We start from the raw sequence: 14664 nt of genomic DNA on the forward strand, positions 1-14664 counted from the left end.
CCAGTGACATGTAAAAGATTCTCACTACACTCTAAAGAGTGTAGTTTAGAGTGGTTGGTATTAGGAAGGGCATCCAGTTGTAGAAACCCAGCCAAAACAGACTGGAGCCAGGTGTAGCTCTTCAGCTTACCAGCTCCATTCAGACTGCTTTCCAGCATGGAAAACAGATGTTAAATGAAGATGATGAGGAGGAGGAAGAGGATGAACCTCACAAATTAATCGTTTGTTTTATGATGTAAAATGATGTACTGTTTTCTATTTATTTAATGTTTAATTTGATTAAAATAAAATAATATATTTAAAATGAGACTACACACCAATATCTAATCTAGCTCTAACTGATGCAGCAATGATACTCTTTACTCTTTTACTCTTTTACTCTTTTACTTGTTTCAGTCATTTGACTGCGGCCATGCTGGAGCACCGCCTTTTAATCGAGCAAATCGACCCCGGGACTTATTCTTTGTAAGCCCAGTACTTATTATATCGGTCTCTTTTGCTGAACTGCTAAGTGACGGGGACGTAAACACACCAGCATCGGTTGTCAAGTGATGCTAGGGGGACAAACACAGACACACAAACACACACATGTATATATATAAATATATACGACAGGCTTCTTTCAGTTTCCGTCTACCAAATCCACTTACAAGGCATTGGTCGGCCCGGGGCTATAGCAGAAGGTACTTCCCCAAGATGCCACGCAGTGGGACTGAACCCGGAACCATGTGGTTGGTTAGCAAGCTACTTACCACACAGCCACTCCTGCGCCTCAGCATAGTTATATGAGAATGAGCTGGAAATTAGAATTCCACAGCTGTTGATATTTCTTACTGTTTCATACTTTTAGAGGTGTTGTGATGCATCACTTAGAGACACTTGACAGAATGGGATTAGATCCTTGAACCTTTTAAGTAAATTTCATAAGTTAACGCCCTTATTAATTTAATACTTTTGTTGACAAATTGTTTTCAACAATGTTATCTTATTTTGTTATCATCATCATCATCATCATTTTACTTGTGTTTCTTGAAGTGAATTGAAGCTGGAAGAATTTGAAGCAGTCTTAATATTTTGATGCTTAATTCGTATTTCAATTCATCATCATCATCACTTAATGTCCATTTCCCAATACTCTTTACTCTTTTACTCTTTTACTTGTTTCAGTCATTTGACTGTGGCCATACTGGAGCACCGCCTTTAGTCGAGCAAATCAACCCCGGGACTTATTCTTTGTAAGCCCAGTACTTATTCTATCGGTCTCTTTTGCCGAACCGCTAAGTGACAGGGACGTAAACACACCAGCATTGGTTGTCAAGCAATGCTAAACGGACAAACATAGACACACAAACATATACACACACATACATATATATACATATATACGACAGGCTTCTTTCAGTTTCTGTCTACCAAATCCACTCACAAGGCATTGGTCGGCCCAAGGCTATAGCAGAAGACACTTGCCCAAGATGCCACGCAGTGGGACTGAACCCAGAACCATGTGGTTGGTAGGCAAGCTACTTACCACACAGCCACTCCTGCGCCAATCTGAATTAATTTTTTTTTTAAATTTCTTTTTCTTTTTTTTCAGTTGAAGCATTAAAAAGGAATGAAGTATTACAGGAGCTATTTCTTGGGGACAATAAACTGGGTCCTAAAAATGGCAATGATATTGGAAATTTACTTAAATTCAACAGTAAATTACAGCTCCTTGATCTCAGAAATAATCAGCTTCAGGTGGGTAGCATTTCTGAAAATATTCTTTAACGTGTTTTTCCCTGTAGTATGAAATATCAAAATCTCTCTTTCTGAGTCATCATTTGTTTGATTTTCTAAAATATTATTTTTCACACATTTCCACTTCTTAGATTTAACCTTTTCAATACCAAGCAACGTGAGGCTGCCCTTAATTCTATTATACAACCTGCCTACTAAATTAAAACTTTCCATCAAAAGTTCATGTTAATTTATATTCCAAACTCCAGATTAGTTACTCTTTTACTTGTTTCAGTCATTTGACTGCAGCCATGCTGGAGCACTGCCTTTAGTCGAGCAAATCAACCCCGGGACTTATTCTTTGTAAGCCCAGTACTTATTCTATCAGTCTCTTTTTGCCGAACCGCTAAGTGACGGGGACGTAAACACACCAGCATCGGGGACAAACACAGGCACACAAACACACACACACATATATATATATATATATATATATATATATATATATATATCATCATCATCATCGTTTAGCGTCCGTTTTCCATGCTAGCATGGGTTGGACGGTTCTACTGGAGTCTGTGAAGCCAGAAGGCTTCATCAGGCCCAGTCAAATCTAGCAGTGTTTCTACGGCTGGATGCCCTTCCCAACGCCAACCACTCCGTGAGTAGTGGGTGCTTTTTACGTGCCACCCGCACAGGTGCCAGACATACATATGTACGACAGGCTTCTTTCAGTTTCCGTCTACCAAATCCACTCACAGGCATTGGTCGGCCTGGGGCTATAGCAGAAGACACTTGCCCAAGATGCCACGCAGTGGGACTGAACCCGGAACCATGTGGCTGGTTAGCAAGCTACTTACCACACAGCCACTCCTGTTATGATAGTTATTTTTCTAAATTCTTCAAATTTAATTATGAAACAAAGGCCCTGCATTTCAACAGAATTATGGTATCAAATGGGTTAATATTGATTTTGACTTTCTCCTAATCCCTTTATCTTTTGGTGAGATTCAAAATTGTTCTCCAATTTAACTCTTTAACTTCTTTCAGTCATTTGACTGCGGCCATGCTGGAGCACCACCTTTAGTCGAGCAAATCGACCCCGGGACTTATTCTTTGTAAGCCCAGTACTTATTCTATCAGTCTCTTTTGCCGAACCGCTAAGTGATGGGGACGTAAACACACAAACACACACACACATACATATATATATATACATATATACGATAGGCTTCTTTCAGTTTCCGTCTACCAAATCCACTCACAAGGCTATGGTCGGCCCGGGGCTATAGCAGAAGACACTTGCCCAAGATGTCACGCAGTGGGACTGAACCCGGAACCATGTGGTTGGCTAGCAAGCTACTTACCACACAGCCACTCCTGCTAATTTAGCTAAAGTTTCTTGCGCGTTTTATCTTCAATATAATAAGCAAAACATTTTATCAACAGACTTGCTTTTCCCTTAGGTATACTTTTATAATTTCACTTGTAGGTAACCCAGTTTATCAGGTAAAATTAAGCTGGCTGCCTAGACCTAAGCCTGAAAATGTGTTGTTTTAAAGCAATATAAAAGATAGAAACAACGTTTAATTGGAAAGGGGAAAAAATCAAGGCCTGCCTGGGAATTCCTGGAGGAAAACAGGGAAATTTGTGAAGTTCTTGTTTTTCCTAAAGGCACTTAAATGAAATAAACTGAAATGGCTTAAAAAAAAAAAGCAGAACATTGGATTATTGTAAAAAATGAATAAGAGGAAAAGGAAAAAGGAAAAGTATTGATATAATCTTGGATTATTAGCAGTTGTGTAAATAGCAACAAAACATTAATTGTAGCTTTGTGTCACTGCCTGACTCCATCCACAAAGCAATTGTAATAGTGGTTGCTACCTGATATTTTAATTCTGTTAAGTTTTTTTCTTTTTTACAATCCTTATTGAAATTTTAACAATTAAATCTTTATTTGTATTATTCATTTTTTTAGGATACTGGTTTAAATAAAATATGCCAAGGACTTTGTCAAAAACTTAACCCTAATGGAATAAATACATTAGTATTGTGGAACAATCAAATATCACATCTAGGAATGCCATACCTTGCAGAAGCGCTGGTAAGTTTTTCTTTTCTTTTTTAATGTGATTCTTTTCCTATCCATATTCTGTTGGAAATTCTTTTTCACTATTTTCTTTATTGCTTTAGTGATAAAAATAATTACTGCTTCATTGATATGAAGACAAATTAAGGTAGAGTAGAGAGAGTAAAATTTAACGAATAGCTACAGACATAACAGTGTCGTTAAGAGGTTTGCTTTGCAACCATGTGGTTTTCAGTTCAATCCCACTGCATTGCACAATGAGCAAGTTTCTTCTACTAGATTCCTGTGCAACCAAAGCCTTATGAATGAATTTGGCAGATGGAAACTGAAAGAATCTGTGTATGTATGGATATCATCATCATTGTTTAACGTCCGCTTTCCATGCTGGCATGGGTTGAATGATTTAACTGGGGACTGGCAAACCAGATGGCTGCACCAGGCTCCAATCTGATCTGGCAGAGTTTCTACAGCTGGATGCCCTTCCTAAAGCCAACCACTTTGAGGGTGTAGTGGGTGCTTTTAAAGTACCACTGGCATGAGGGCCAGTCTGGCGGTACTGGCAACAGCCACACTCGAAAATGGTATTTTTTAAGTGTCACCTGCACAGGAGTCAGTCCAACGGCACTGGCAACGACCTTGCTCAAATGTTTTGTTCACGTGCCACCGGCACAAGTGCCAGTGAGGCAACGCTGACAACAATCACGCTCAAATGGTGCTCTTTACGTGCCAGACACCTGCTCTGGCAGTGATCCCGCTTGGTTGGAACTGTTAGCACTCCACTAGCACAGGTGCCAGTCATCGAATTTGGTTCAATTTGGATTTCACTTGCCCCAACAGGTCTTCGCAAGCAGAGTTTAGTGTCCAATGAAGGGAAGTTGGCGTGGGTGCCAGTCGATGAATTTGGTTCAATTTCGATTTCACTTGCCTCAATAGGTCTTCACAAGCAGAGTTTTGTGTCCAAAGAAGGAAAGGTATGCATAAGTGGGCTGGCTACATCCTTGGTAAAAGCCACGGGTTATGGTCTCACTTGTCCTGCCAGGTCTTCTCACGCACAGCATATTTCCAAAGGTCTTGGTCACTAGTCATTGCCTCGGTGAGGCCCAATGTTCGAAGATCATGCTTCACCAACTCGTCCCAGGTTTTCCTGGGTCTACCTCTTCCACAGGTTTCCTCAACTGCTAGGGATTGGCACTTTTTCATACAGCTATCTACATCCATTCTTGCCACATGACCATACCAGCGCAATCGTCTCTCTTGCACACCACAGCTGATGCTTCTTTGTTCCAACTTTTCTCTCAAGGTACTTACACTTTGTCGAGTGTGTACATTGACATTACGCACCCATTGGAGCATACTGGCTTCATTTCTTGCGATCTTACGCATATCCTCAGCAGTCATGGCCCATGTTTCACTGCCATGTAGCATGACTGTTCGTACACATGCATCATACAGTCTGCCTTTTACTCTGAGTGAGAGGCCCTTTGTCACCAACAGGGGTAAGAGCTCTCTAAACTTTGCCCAGGCTATTCTTACTCTAGCAGTTACACTTTCAGCACACCCACCCCCGCTACTGACTTGGTCACCTAGGTAATGGAAGCTATCAACTATTTCTAGTTTTTCTTCCTGGAATGTGGCGGAAGTTGTTCTCTGCACATTTTCAGTGTTTATTGTTCCTGAGCATCTGCCACTTACAAAAACTATCTTCCCAATTAGCCTTCCTTTGATATTGCTGCACCTCTTATGTGTCCATAGCTTACACTGGGTATATCTTATGAAGTTTCTACCTATGCCTTTTCTACAGATCGAGCAGGACCATCTACTTGAAGGGATTTGTGGTTTGCCTGCCTGCCTTCCTACTTATTAGGACTTTGGTTTTAGCTAGGTTGACTCTAAGGCCCTTCAATTCTAATCCTTGTTTCCACACTTGAAATTTCTCTTGTTCACTCAGCAATTAGAGCAAGGTCATCAGCATAGAGGAGCTCCCAGGGGCATCCTGTCTTGAATTCCTTCGTTATTGCCTGGAGGACTATGATAAATAGGAGGGGGCTGAGGACTGAACTTGGTGGACCCCTACCTCTACTCTGAATTCTTCACTGTACTCATTGCCAACCCTCACCTTACTTACAGTGTCCCTGTACATGGCTCACACAGCTCTCACTAACCATTCATCTATCCCTAGTTTCCTCATTGACCACCAGGTAAGGGATCGGGGGACCCTGTCAAAGGCTTTCTCCATGTCAACAAAAGCCAGGTACAGGGGCTTATCTTTGGCTAGGTATTTCTCCTGCAGCTGTCTTACCAGGAATATAGCATCAGTGGTGCTTTTCCCTGGCACGAACCCAAACTGCATCTCATCTAAACTGACTCTCTCTCTAATCAGTTGGGCTATGACCCTCTCCGTGACCTTCATTACTTGATCCAACAACTTGATACCTCTGTAATTATTTGTATCTAAAGCGTCACCTTTACAAAAAATATGGAACACTTCACAAATTTGCGTGTCACATATGTACATATATATTTGTTTGTATGTATTTGTGTCTCCATGTCTTGATATTGCATATTGAAATTATGAACAATCATCACAGGCATACAAGCAGTGTTGTTTGTTTGCGGTCTTCCATTAAAAGATGTTTGGCTTTTGTGCTGTTTGTATTTTAATGACTCTGCTTCCATAGTGGTGACACTCGTTTACAACTACTGTGTGATGTTAACCCATACACACACACACACACACATATTAGTCTTTACTTGGGAACAGGTGAGGGTTGGGAACAGAAAGAATATCGTCTGACCCATGTGAGCATGAAATTGCAGATGTTAAAAAATGACATTGATGATGGTATCTTAATATAAACCACCATCATTATCATCATCAAAATTATCATTTTAACATCCACTTTTCCAACCTCACATGGATCAGATAATATTTATTGAAGTGGATTTTCTATAGCTGGATGACCTTTCTATCCCTAACTTTCACCTGTTTCCAAGTAAGGTAATATTTTCCCCCATTAACAGACATCTTTTCACAGAAGATAGGAGATAAACGACACTGCTTGCATAATGGTGGCACTCGTTTACAACTATCATGTGATGTTAAGGCAAAGAGATAGTCTCTTACACATACGTATGCACACGTGCTTTTTTCGGTGTCTGTCTTCCAAATCTACTCACAAGGCTCTGGCTGGCCCAAGGCTATTGTAGAAGACACTAGCCCCAGGTGTCACACAGTGGGACTGAATGCAGAATCATGTGGTTGGGAAGCAAACTTCTTACCATTTAGACAGGCTGCCACCTAATAGTCTGAGTAAATATCCTGTGGCAACCATATATTATTTCTTAGTTTAATAAAGGATCTAATTTTACATAGAGTATAAAATAGTTTACAAGAGAAAGCTACCTCTGATGAAACAAGCTTGATGTTTGCTACAAAGAACTAAATTTGCTAATTTCAATGGGATAAACTAAAACAAAGATGTACTGCAGTGTCGGTGATAGGATACAAGTTCACTGTTCTCAAATCTAGCTGATGATCATTGCGTCTTTTAGACCAGGGGTTCTCCACCGGGGTCCATATAAAACTTTGTTGTTAAAATCTAGCTCCAGTAAATCTATTATACTTCTACAATACATAAAACATTTTAATAATTATTTTTACACAGTTCCTAATAAAATATAATTATAAAAATATAATAGAATTTTTTTAACATCAAATGGCTGTGGAAGTTCATCCAAGTAATTTAGGAAGCAAAGGGATCCATATGTAAAAAAGACACGAGATGAAGTGGTGAAGCACAACCTTCAAATGTTGGGCCTCACAGAGGCAATGACAAGCGACCAAGACATATGGAGATATGCCATGCTTGAGATGACCTGGCAAGCCAAGTGAAATTGTAATCATAGCTGATGCCAGTGTTGCATAGCTGGCCCATTTAAAAGCACCCTTCAGTCGTTGGGTGATATGGAATGCTTGTGAAGACCTATTGAACCGAGTAAAATCATAGTCATGGCCACTGCCAGTGCTGCCTGACTGACACCCGTGCTGGTGGCATGTAAAAATTGCCACTTGAGTGTGATCGATTCCAGTGCCACCTGAGTGGTACCCATCCCAGTGGCGCATAAAAAGCAACATTTTGAGCATGGCCAATGCCAATACCGCCTGACTGGTACATAAAAAGCACTGTTCGAGTGTGGCCAGTGCCAGTGCCACCTGACTGGCTTCCACGCTTGTGGCACGTAAAAAGCAACCGCTACACTCTTGGAGTTGTTGGCGTTAGGAAGGGCATCAAGCTGTAGGAGCTTTGCCAAATCAGATTGGTGCCTGGTGCAGCCTCTTGGCTTGCCAATTCTCAGTCAAACTGTCCAATCCATACCAGCATGGAAAGAAGATGTTAAACGGCGATGATGATTTTCAGGTTTTTCTGAAGTTTATCTTCCCACTCCATTTAAAGGTTATTGTATTATTTTCTAAAAAGCATAGTTTGATCATTTTATTGCCTGTGTATTTTTCTTATGAAAGTAAATAAATTTTTATGTGTATAGTTTTATGTTTTTGCTTTTTTATTGTTTGTAGGCAAAATCAGAATGTCTTGAAACACTGAACTTGGGTAACAATAACATCACAAATGAAGGAATTCATTATTTAAAAGATGGATTATTAAAGAGCAAATCTCTTATCCGACTTGGTTTGCAAAATACAAAGATTTTATGCGAAGGTAATTAGCTGATGTGCATTTTGTTGAAATTCTTTATCTAAGATGAATTTGCTCATTAATGCAATTTATGTGAATTAAAAAAATAAAAATAATGCATGTGACAATACAGAAATCACAATAATTCTAAGTAGGTCATGTACCTGGGACTATCAATTATATTAAAAAGTAAATTACTTATCTCACTGGTGCAAAGTTCCATTTTCAACTCATCTGATGATTTTTTTTCTGTATGCAAGATGAAGTTGAAATTGAGATTCATGTTTCCTATTATTGCTAACATAGTATTAGGTTGTCCCAAAAGTTCGTAAACACTTGCAAAAATTGAATTTTTACTCACCAAGTACTAACAAAAACAACAAAAATTATTCCTCAAAATAAAGACCATTATTTTCCAAGACTTTCTACGAACTTTTGGGACAACCTTATATTAAAACTAACATAACGATGCATTTGTTTTGCTTTTGTTTTCTCATCTTCTCCACAGAATATTTGATGCTTTTAGTTGGTCTTCACTTATGTTAGTTTTTCTGGTTAAATTATTTGCACCCTTATGAACAAATCATTTCTTTCTTTAATGCATCTGAGGTCAAGGTACTGAGCTAATAGGCTGCTCTCTTGTGATATCTAATTTCATTTAGATAGAATACAACTGAAATGATTCACTTGTAACACTTCTCACCTGTAACTGTTTATAAATTATGAAATTAACTTGATTATGTTACCTTAAACTGGCTTGGCTTAATAATTTCCTGTTTTTATGTATGCCTACATGATTGTTTTTCCTTTAAAACTAGGCTACAAGATTAAATGAAATTGTAAGCCAAGCCCTGATTTAGTTTTCATAAATTTTACTTCATTTAATTAATCTAGAGCTCAGTTAACCTTATCCATTTAAATAATTAGTCAAATAATCCAAGGAAAGATAAAAATACAGAATAATTTTTCAATATACCTTCTCATATCATCATCATCATCATCATTTAACGTCCATTTTCCATACTAGCATGGGTTGGACGATTTGACTGGGGTCTGAGAAGCCAGGAGGCTGCACCAGGCTCCAGTCTGATCTCAACTCAAGAAGTCATCAACTTCAAAGCTAAAACCTATAACTGATGTTTGTGTCTTATTGTTTAGACAAACACAATTAAAAATTAGCCATAAAATAAATCTGTCTTTGGTTTGGCTAAAGATAATAGGCTATCTTCAAATAAATATATCTATTTTGGGTATCATTTCTTCAAGAATCAGTGCATTTTAAAATTTTTAACTTAACATAAACCACCTCCAATGTAGTGTCTATTTTCTGGTAAAGGCCATTACTGCTTGCTTTATCTACTGTTCTCTTGAAGATGTGAAGTAGATAAATATTTAAGGGACAAAATTTGTGTATTAAACCCTGCTGTTGGTACTGCTTATGTTCTTAAGACCATACGCAAGGAGATACCCAAAAGAAACTGAAATTTTGCAATATTATTTTATCTACTTTGTTTTACACGTTTACACTTTTATCACCTTCAAAGTATTCTCCATTTGAAGCAATGCATCGGTCCAAGTGTGTTTTCCACTATTCAAAGCAGTGCTGGAACTCTTACAAAATGATGCCTTTTAATGTCTCTGTCATTTTCTTTTTCACCTCTTCCACATCTACAAATTCCATCCATAGCACCAGCTTTTGTCACCAGTGATGACCTTCAAAAAAAGGTCCGGATCAACTTCCCACTATTCTTTCAGTTCACAACACATATTCAGTCCTGCCTGCTTTTGATCTTCTGTGAGCAAGTGAGGCACAAGTTTTGCTGCAACTCTTTCCATTCACAATTCCTTGCTCAAAATTCATTGGCAGGAGCTCCAAGACACACCAGTCATATCAACAATTGTTCATCAATTGTTTGGTGATGGTCCTGCAAAATCAGTTCATGGATTTTCATAATGTTTTCATTTGTTCGGGAGGTTGACGGACGCCCTGAACGAGGTTGGTCTTTAAGTGACCATCCCTAATGCATGAAAACCGCTTGTAAACTTGTGTTTTGTTCATGACAGCATCCTTGTAAGCTGTTTGAAGCATGACAACTGTTTCAACTACCATTTTCCCCAGCAGAAAACAGAATTTCACCAAAGCATGCTGTTCATCCATTGTAAAGACTGACAAACAGGGGAGAAGCACTGCAAAGCAAAGATGCACCACATGGCAGTAGGACCTTCACTCAATGACACTGGTCAGCATACTGATGCCTGAAGGTCACATCAAGTGGCTTCTAGTGGCAGAAGCCTGAACTACAATGGGCTTGTTCCACAGAGAACATTTCCGGTTACTTTTGGGTACCCACTTATACACCCTCCTACACACATAATGCTTTAGTTGCTTTAAATTAAGCACCCCATCAGAAAATTAGGGAGAGTACATCATCATCATCACCTTTTACTGCTCATTTTCCATGCTGGCAGGGTTGAATAGTTTGACAGGATCCAACCAGTTCAAAGACTGCATCATGTTCCAGTGTCTGCTTTAACAGGGTCTCTATGGCTGGCTGCCCTTCCTAACACCTACTAATTTACTGAGTGCATTGATTGCCTTTTTCTTGTGCGTAATGAAATGAATTCCATATATCTGAATTTATTGAACCATCAAGTCCATGATAATATTTAAAAAATGCATATAAAACACTGGAAACATAGAACATCAACTTAATGGTTATTAATTTGCTGGCGATTCTTTCGGTTTGCTTTATTACATTAAAAGAACATTATTATCCAACTAAATTGTTGCTTTAATAAAAAATAATCTGTAATTGTGATTCTAGGTGCTGTTGCTCTGGCTGAATATATTGCTGACAGTTCACGCATATTGCATATTGATCTTTGTAAAAACAACATTCGAACAGCTGGTTTGATGGCCCTGTCTCTTGCATTAAAAGTCAATCAATCATTAGTGAGACTTGAACTTGACAAAACTACCAAAAAGGAAGTGGTAAGTGTGCTGTATTATTTATTTATTTTGTTACTGTTGTGTTTTTTTTTTTATATATTAGAGAAGTAGAAATGATTGAGATAAATTATCTGAGATCAGACAGAATAGTTTAGTGTATCTAACTTATCTCATGGTTGTGAGTTCAGTTCCCACTGAACCTATATCCATTACATCCTGACATGATCGATACTTTAATTGTATTCATCATCTCCAATTCCCATGGCAATTATTTTCCAGCCTTGTCTGCTTTATCTTTATAGTGTCAAATCATTTCATTATCAATTTGCAGAAGCCTTTTCACAGAAATCTATATCCTATATAAACATGACAATTTGTTCATAAGTTAATAGTGGATATATAAAATTCAGAGCTAAGGATCCTATCAATATATTCAACTAAGGTTTTGAAATGCAAGTGAATGCTCATTGGAGGAAATTGACTAATGGTTCATGAACTATTCCCTTGTGTGTCTGAGGACCTTCAAACATTGGGCCTCACAGAGGCAATGACGGGAGACTGGGACCTTTGGAGATATGCTGTGATTTAGAAGACCCAGCAACTAAAGTGAGATCACAGCCGTACATGTCCAGCCCTGTTAAGAATACCCCTGATGTGTCGGGTGATATGATATACTTGAGAAGACCTGTTGAGTCAAGTAAAACCAATATCATATATGGGGCTAGTGCTCCTTGACTGGCTCCGATGCCAATGGTATGTAAAAAGCACCTGACTGGCTCCTGTGCCTGTGCCAGTGGCACGTAAAAAGCACCAACTGATCGTGGCTGATGCCAGACCCCCTGACTGGCTCTCGTGCCAGTGGCACATAAAAAGCACCAACTGATCGTGGCTGATGCCAGACCCCCTGACTGGCTCTCGTGCCAGTGGCACATAAAAAGCACCAACTGATCGTGGCTGATGCCAGACCCCCTGACTGGCTCTCGTGCCAGTGGCACGTAAAAAGCACCAACTGATCGTGGCTGATGCCAGACCCCCTGACTGGCTCTCGTGCCAGTGGCACATAAAAAGCACCAACTGATCGTGGCTGATGCCAGACCCCCTGACTGGCTCTCGTGCCAGTGGCACGTAAAAAGCACCAACTGATCGTGGCTGATGCCAGACCCCCTGACTGGCTCTCGTGCCAGTGGCACATAAAAAGCACCAACTGATCGTGGCTGATGCCAGACCCCCTGACTGGCTCTCGTGCCAGTGGCACGTAAAAAGCACCAACTGATCGTGGCTGATGCCAGACCCCCTGACTGGCTCTCGTGCCAGTGGCACATAAAAAGCACCAACTGATCGTGGCTGATGCCAGACCCCCTGACTGGCTCTCGTGCCAGTGGCACATAAAAAGCACCAACTGATCGTGGCTGATGCCAGACCCCCTGACTGGCTCTCGTGCCAGTGGCACATAAAAAGCACCAACTGATCGTGGCTGATGCCAGACCCCCTGACTGGCTCTCGTGCCAGTGGCACATAAAAAGCACCAACTGATCGTGGCTGATGCCAGACCCCCTGACTGGCTCTCGTGCCAGTGGCACATAAAAAGCACCAACTGATCGTGGCTGATGCCAGACCCCCTGACTGGCTCTCGTGCCAGTGGCACATAAAAAGCACCAACTGATCGTGGCTGATGCCAGACCCCCTGACTGCTCTCGTGCCAGTGGCACATAAAAAGCACCAACTGATCGTGGCTGATGCCAGACCCCCTGACTGGCTCTCGTGCCAGTGGCACATAAAAAGCACCATCTGATCGTGGCTGATGCCAGACCCCCTGACTGGCTCTCGTGCCAGTGGCACATAAAAAGCACCAACTGATCGTGGCTGATGCCAGACCCCCTGACTGGCTCTCGTGCCAGTGGCACATAAAAAGCACCAACTGATCGTGGCTGATGCCAGACCCCCTGACTGGCTCTCGTGCCAGTGGCACATAAAAAGCACCAACTGATCGTGGCTGATGCCAGACCCCCTGACTGGCTCTCGTGCCAGTGGCACATAAAAAGCACCAACTGATCGTGGCTGATGCCAGACCCCCTGACTGGCTCTCGTGCCAGTGGCACATAAAAAGCACCAACTGATCGTGGCTGATGCCAGACCCCCTGACTGGCTCTCGTGCCAGTGGCACATAAAAAGCACCAACTGATCGTGGCTGATGCCAGACCCCCTGACTGGCTCTCGTGCCAGTGGCACATAAAAAGCACCAACTGATCGTGGCTGATGCCAGACCCCCTGACTGGCTCTCGTGCCAGTGGCACATAAAAAGCACCAACTGATCGTGGCTGATGCCAGACCCCCTGACTGGCTCTCGTGCCAGTGGCACGTAAAAAGCACCAACTGATCGTGGCTGATGCCAGACCCCCTGACTGGCTCTCGTGCCAGTGGCACATAAAAAGCACCAACTGATCGTGGCTGATGCCAGACCCCCTGACTGGCTCTCGTGCCAGTGGCACGTAAAAAGCACCAACTGATCGTGGCTGATGCCAGACCCCCTGACTGGCTCTCGTGCCAGTGGCACATAAAAAGCACCAACTGATCGTGGCTGATGCCAGACCCCCTGACTGGCTCTCGTGCCAGTGGCACATAAAAAGCACCAACTGATCGTGGCTGATGCCAGACCCCCTGACTGGCTCTCGTGCCAGTGGCACGTAAAAAGCACCAACTGATCGTGGCTGATGCCAGACCCCCTGACTGGCTCTCGTGCCAGTGGCACGTAAAAAGCACCAACTGATCGTGGCTGATGCCAGACCCCCTGACTGGCTCTCGTGCCAGTGGCACGTAAAAAGCACCAACTGATCGTGGCTGATGCCAGACCCCCTGACTGGCTCTCGTGCCAGTGGCACATAAAAAGCACCAACTGATCGTGGCTGATGCCAGACCCCCTGACTGGCTCTCGTGCCAGTGGCACATAAAAAGCACCAACTGATCGTGGCTGATGCCAGACCCCCTGACTGGCTCTCGTGCCAGTGGCACATAAAAAGCACCATCTGATCGTGGCTGATGCCAGACCCCCTGACTGGCTCTCGTGCCAGTGGCACATAAAAAGCACCAACTGATCGTGGCTGATGCCAGACCCCCTGACTGGCTCTCGTGCCAGTGGCACATAAAAAGCACCATCCAAACATGATCAATGCCAGGCCCGCCTGACTGGCTCCCGTGCCGGTGACATGTAAAAA

The 14664-nt window shown here is 41.8% G+C and overlaps 1 protein-coding gene across 4 annotated transcripts in view; it reads left to right on the forward strand.

The window, feature by feature from the left end:
* Positions 1–14664, forward strand: part of LOC115209223 (protein phosphatase 1 regulatory subunit 37) — an 84320-nt gene that overhangs the window by 42901 nt on the left and 26755 nt on the right. For all 4 annotated transcript variants that reach the window (XR_004998429.1, XR_004998428.1, XM_029777493.2 and 1 more), the window contains exons 7-10: positions 1595–1740; positions 3698–3823; positions 8385–8526; positions 11328–11494. Coding sequence is in view for 2 of the 4 variants with exons in the window: in XM_029777493.2 (XP_029633353.1) it covers positions 1595–1740; positions 3698–3823; positions 8385–8526; positions 11328–11494 (581 nt within the window). In the remaining 2 variants the exon portion in view is untranslated. The remainder of the gene's footprint in view (positions 1–1594; positions 1741–3697; positions 3824–8384; positions 8527–11327; positions 11495–14664) is intronic.

The sequence above is a fragment of the Octopus sinensis genome, linkage group LG3 (assembly GCF_006345805.1).
Source record: "Octopus sinensis linkage group LG3, ASM634580v1, whole genome shotgun sequence".
In the NCBI taxonomy this organism is placed as follows: Eukaryota; Metazoa; Mollusca; class Cephalopoda; order Octopoda; family Octopodidae; genus Octopus; species Octopus sinensis.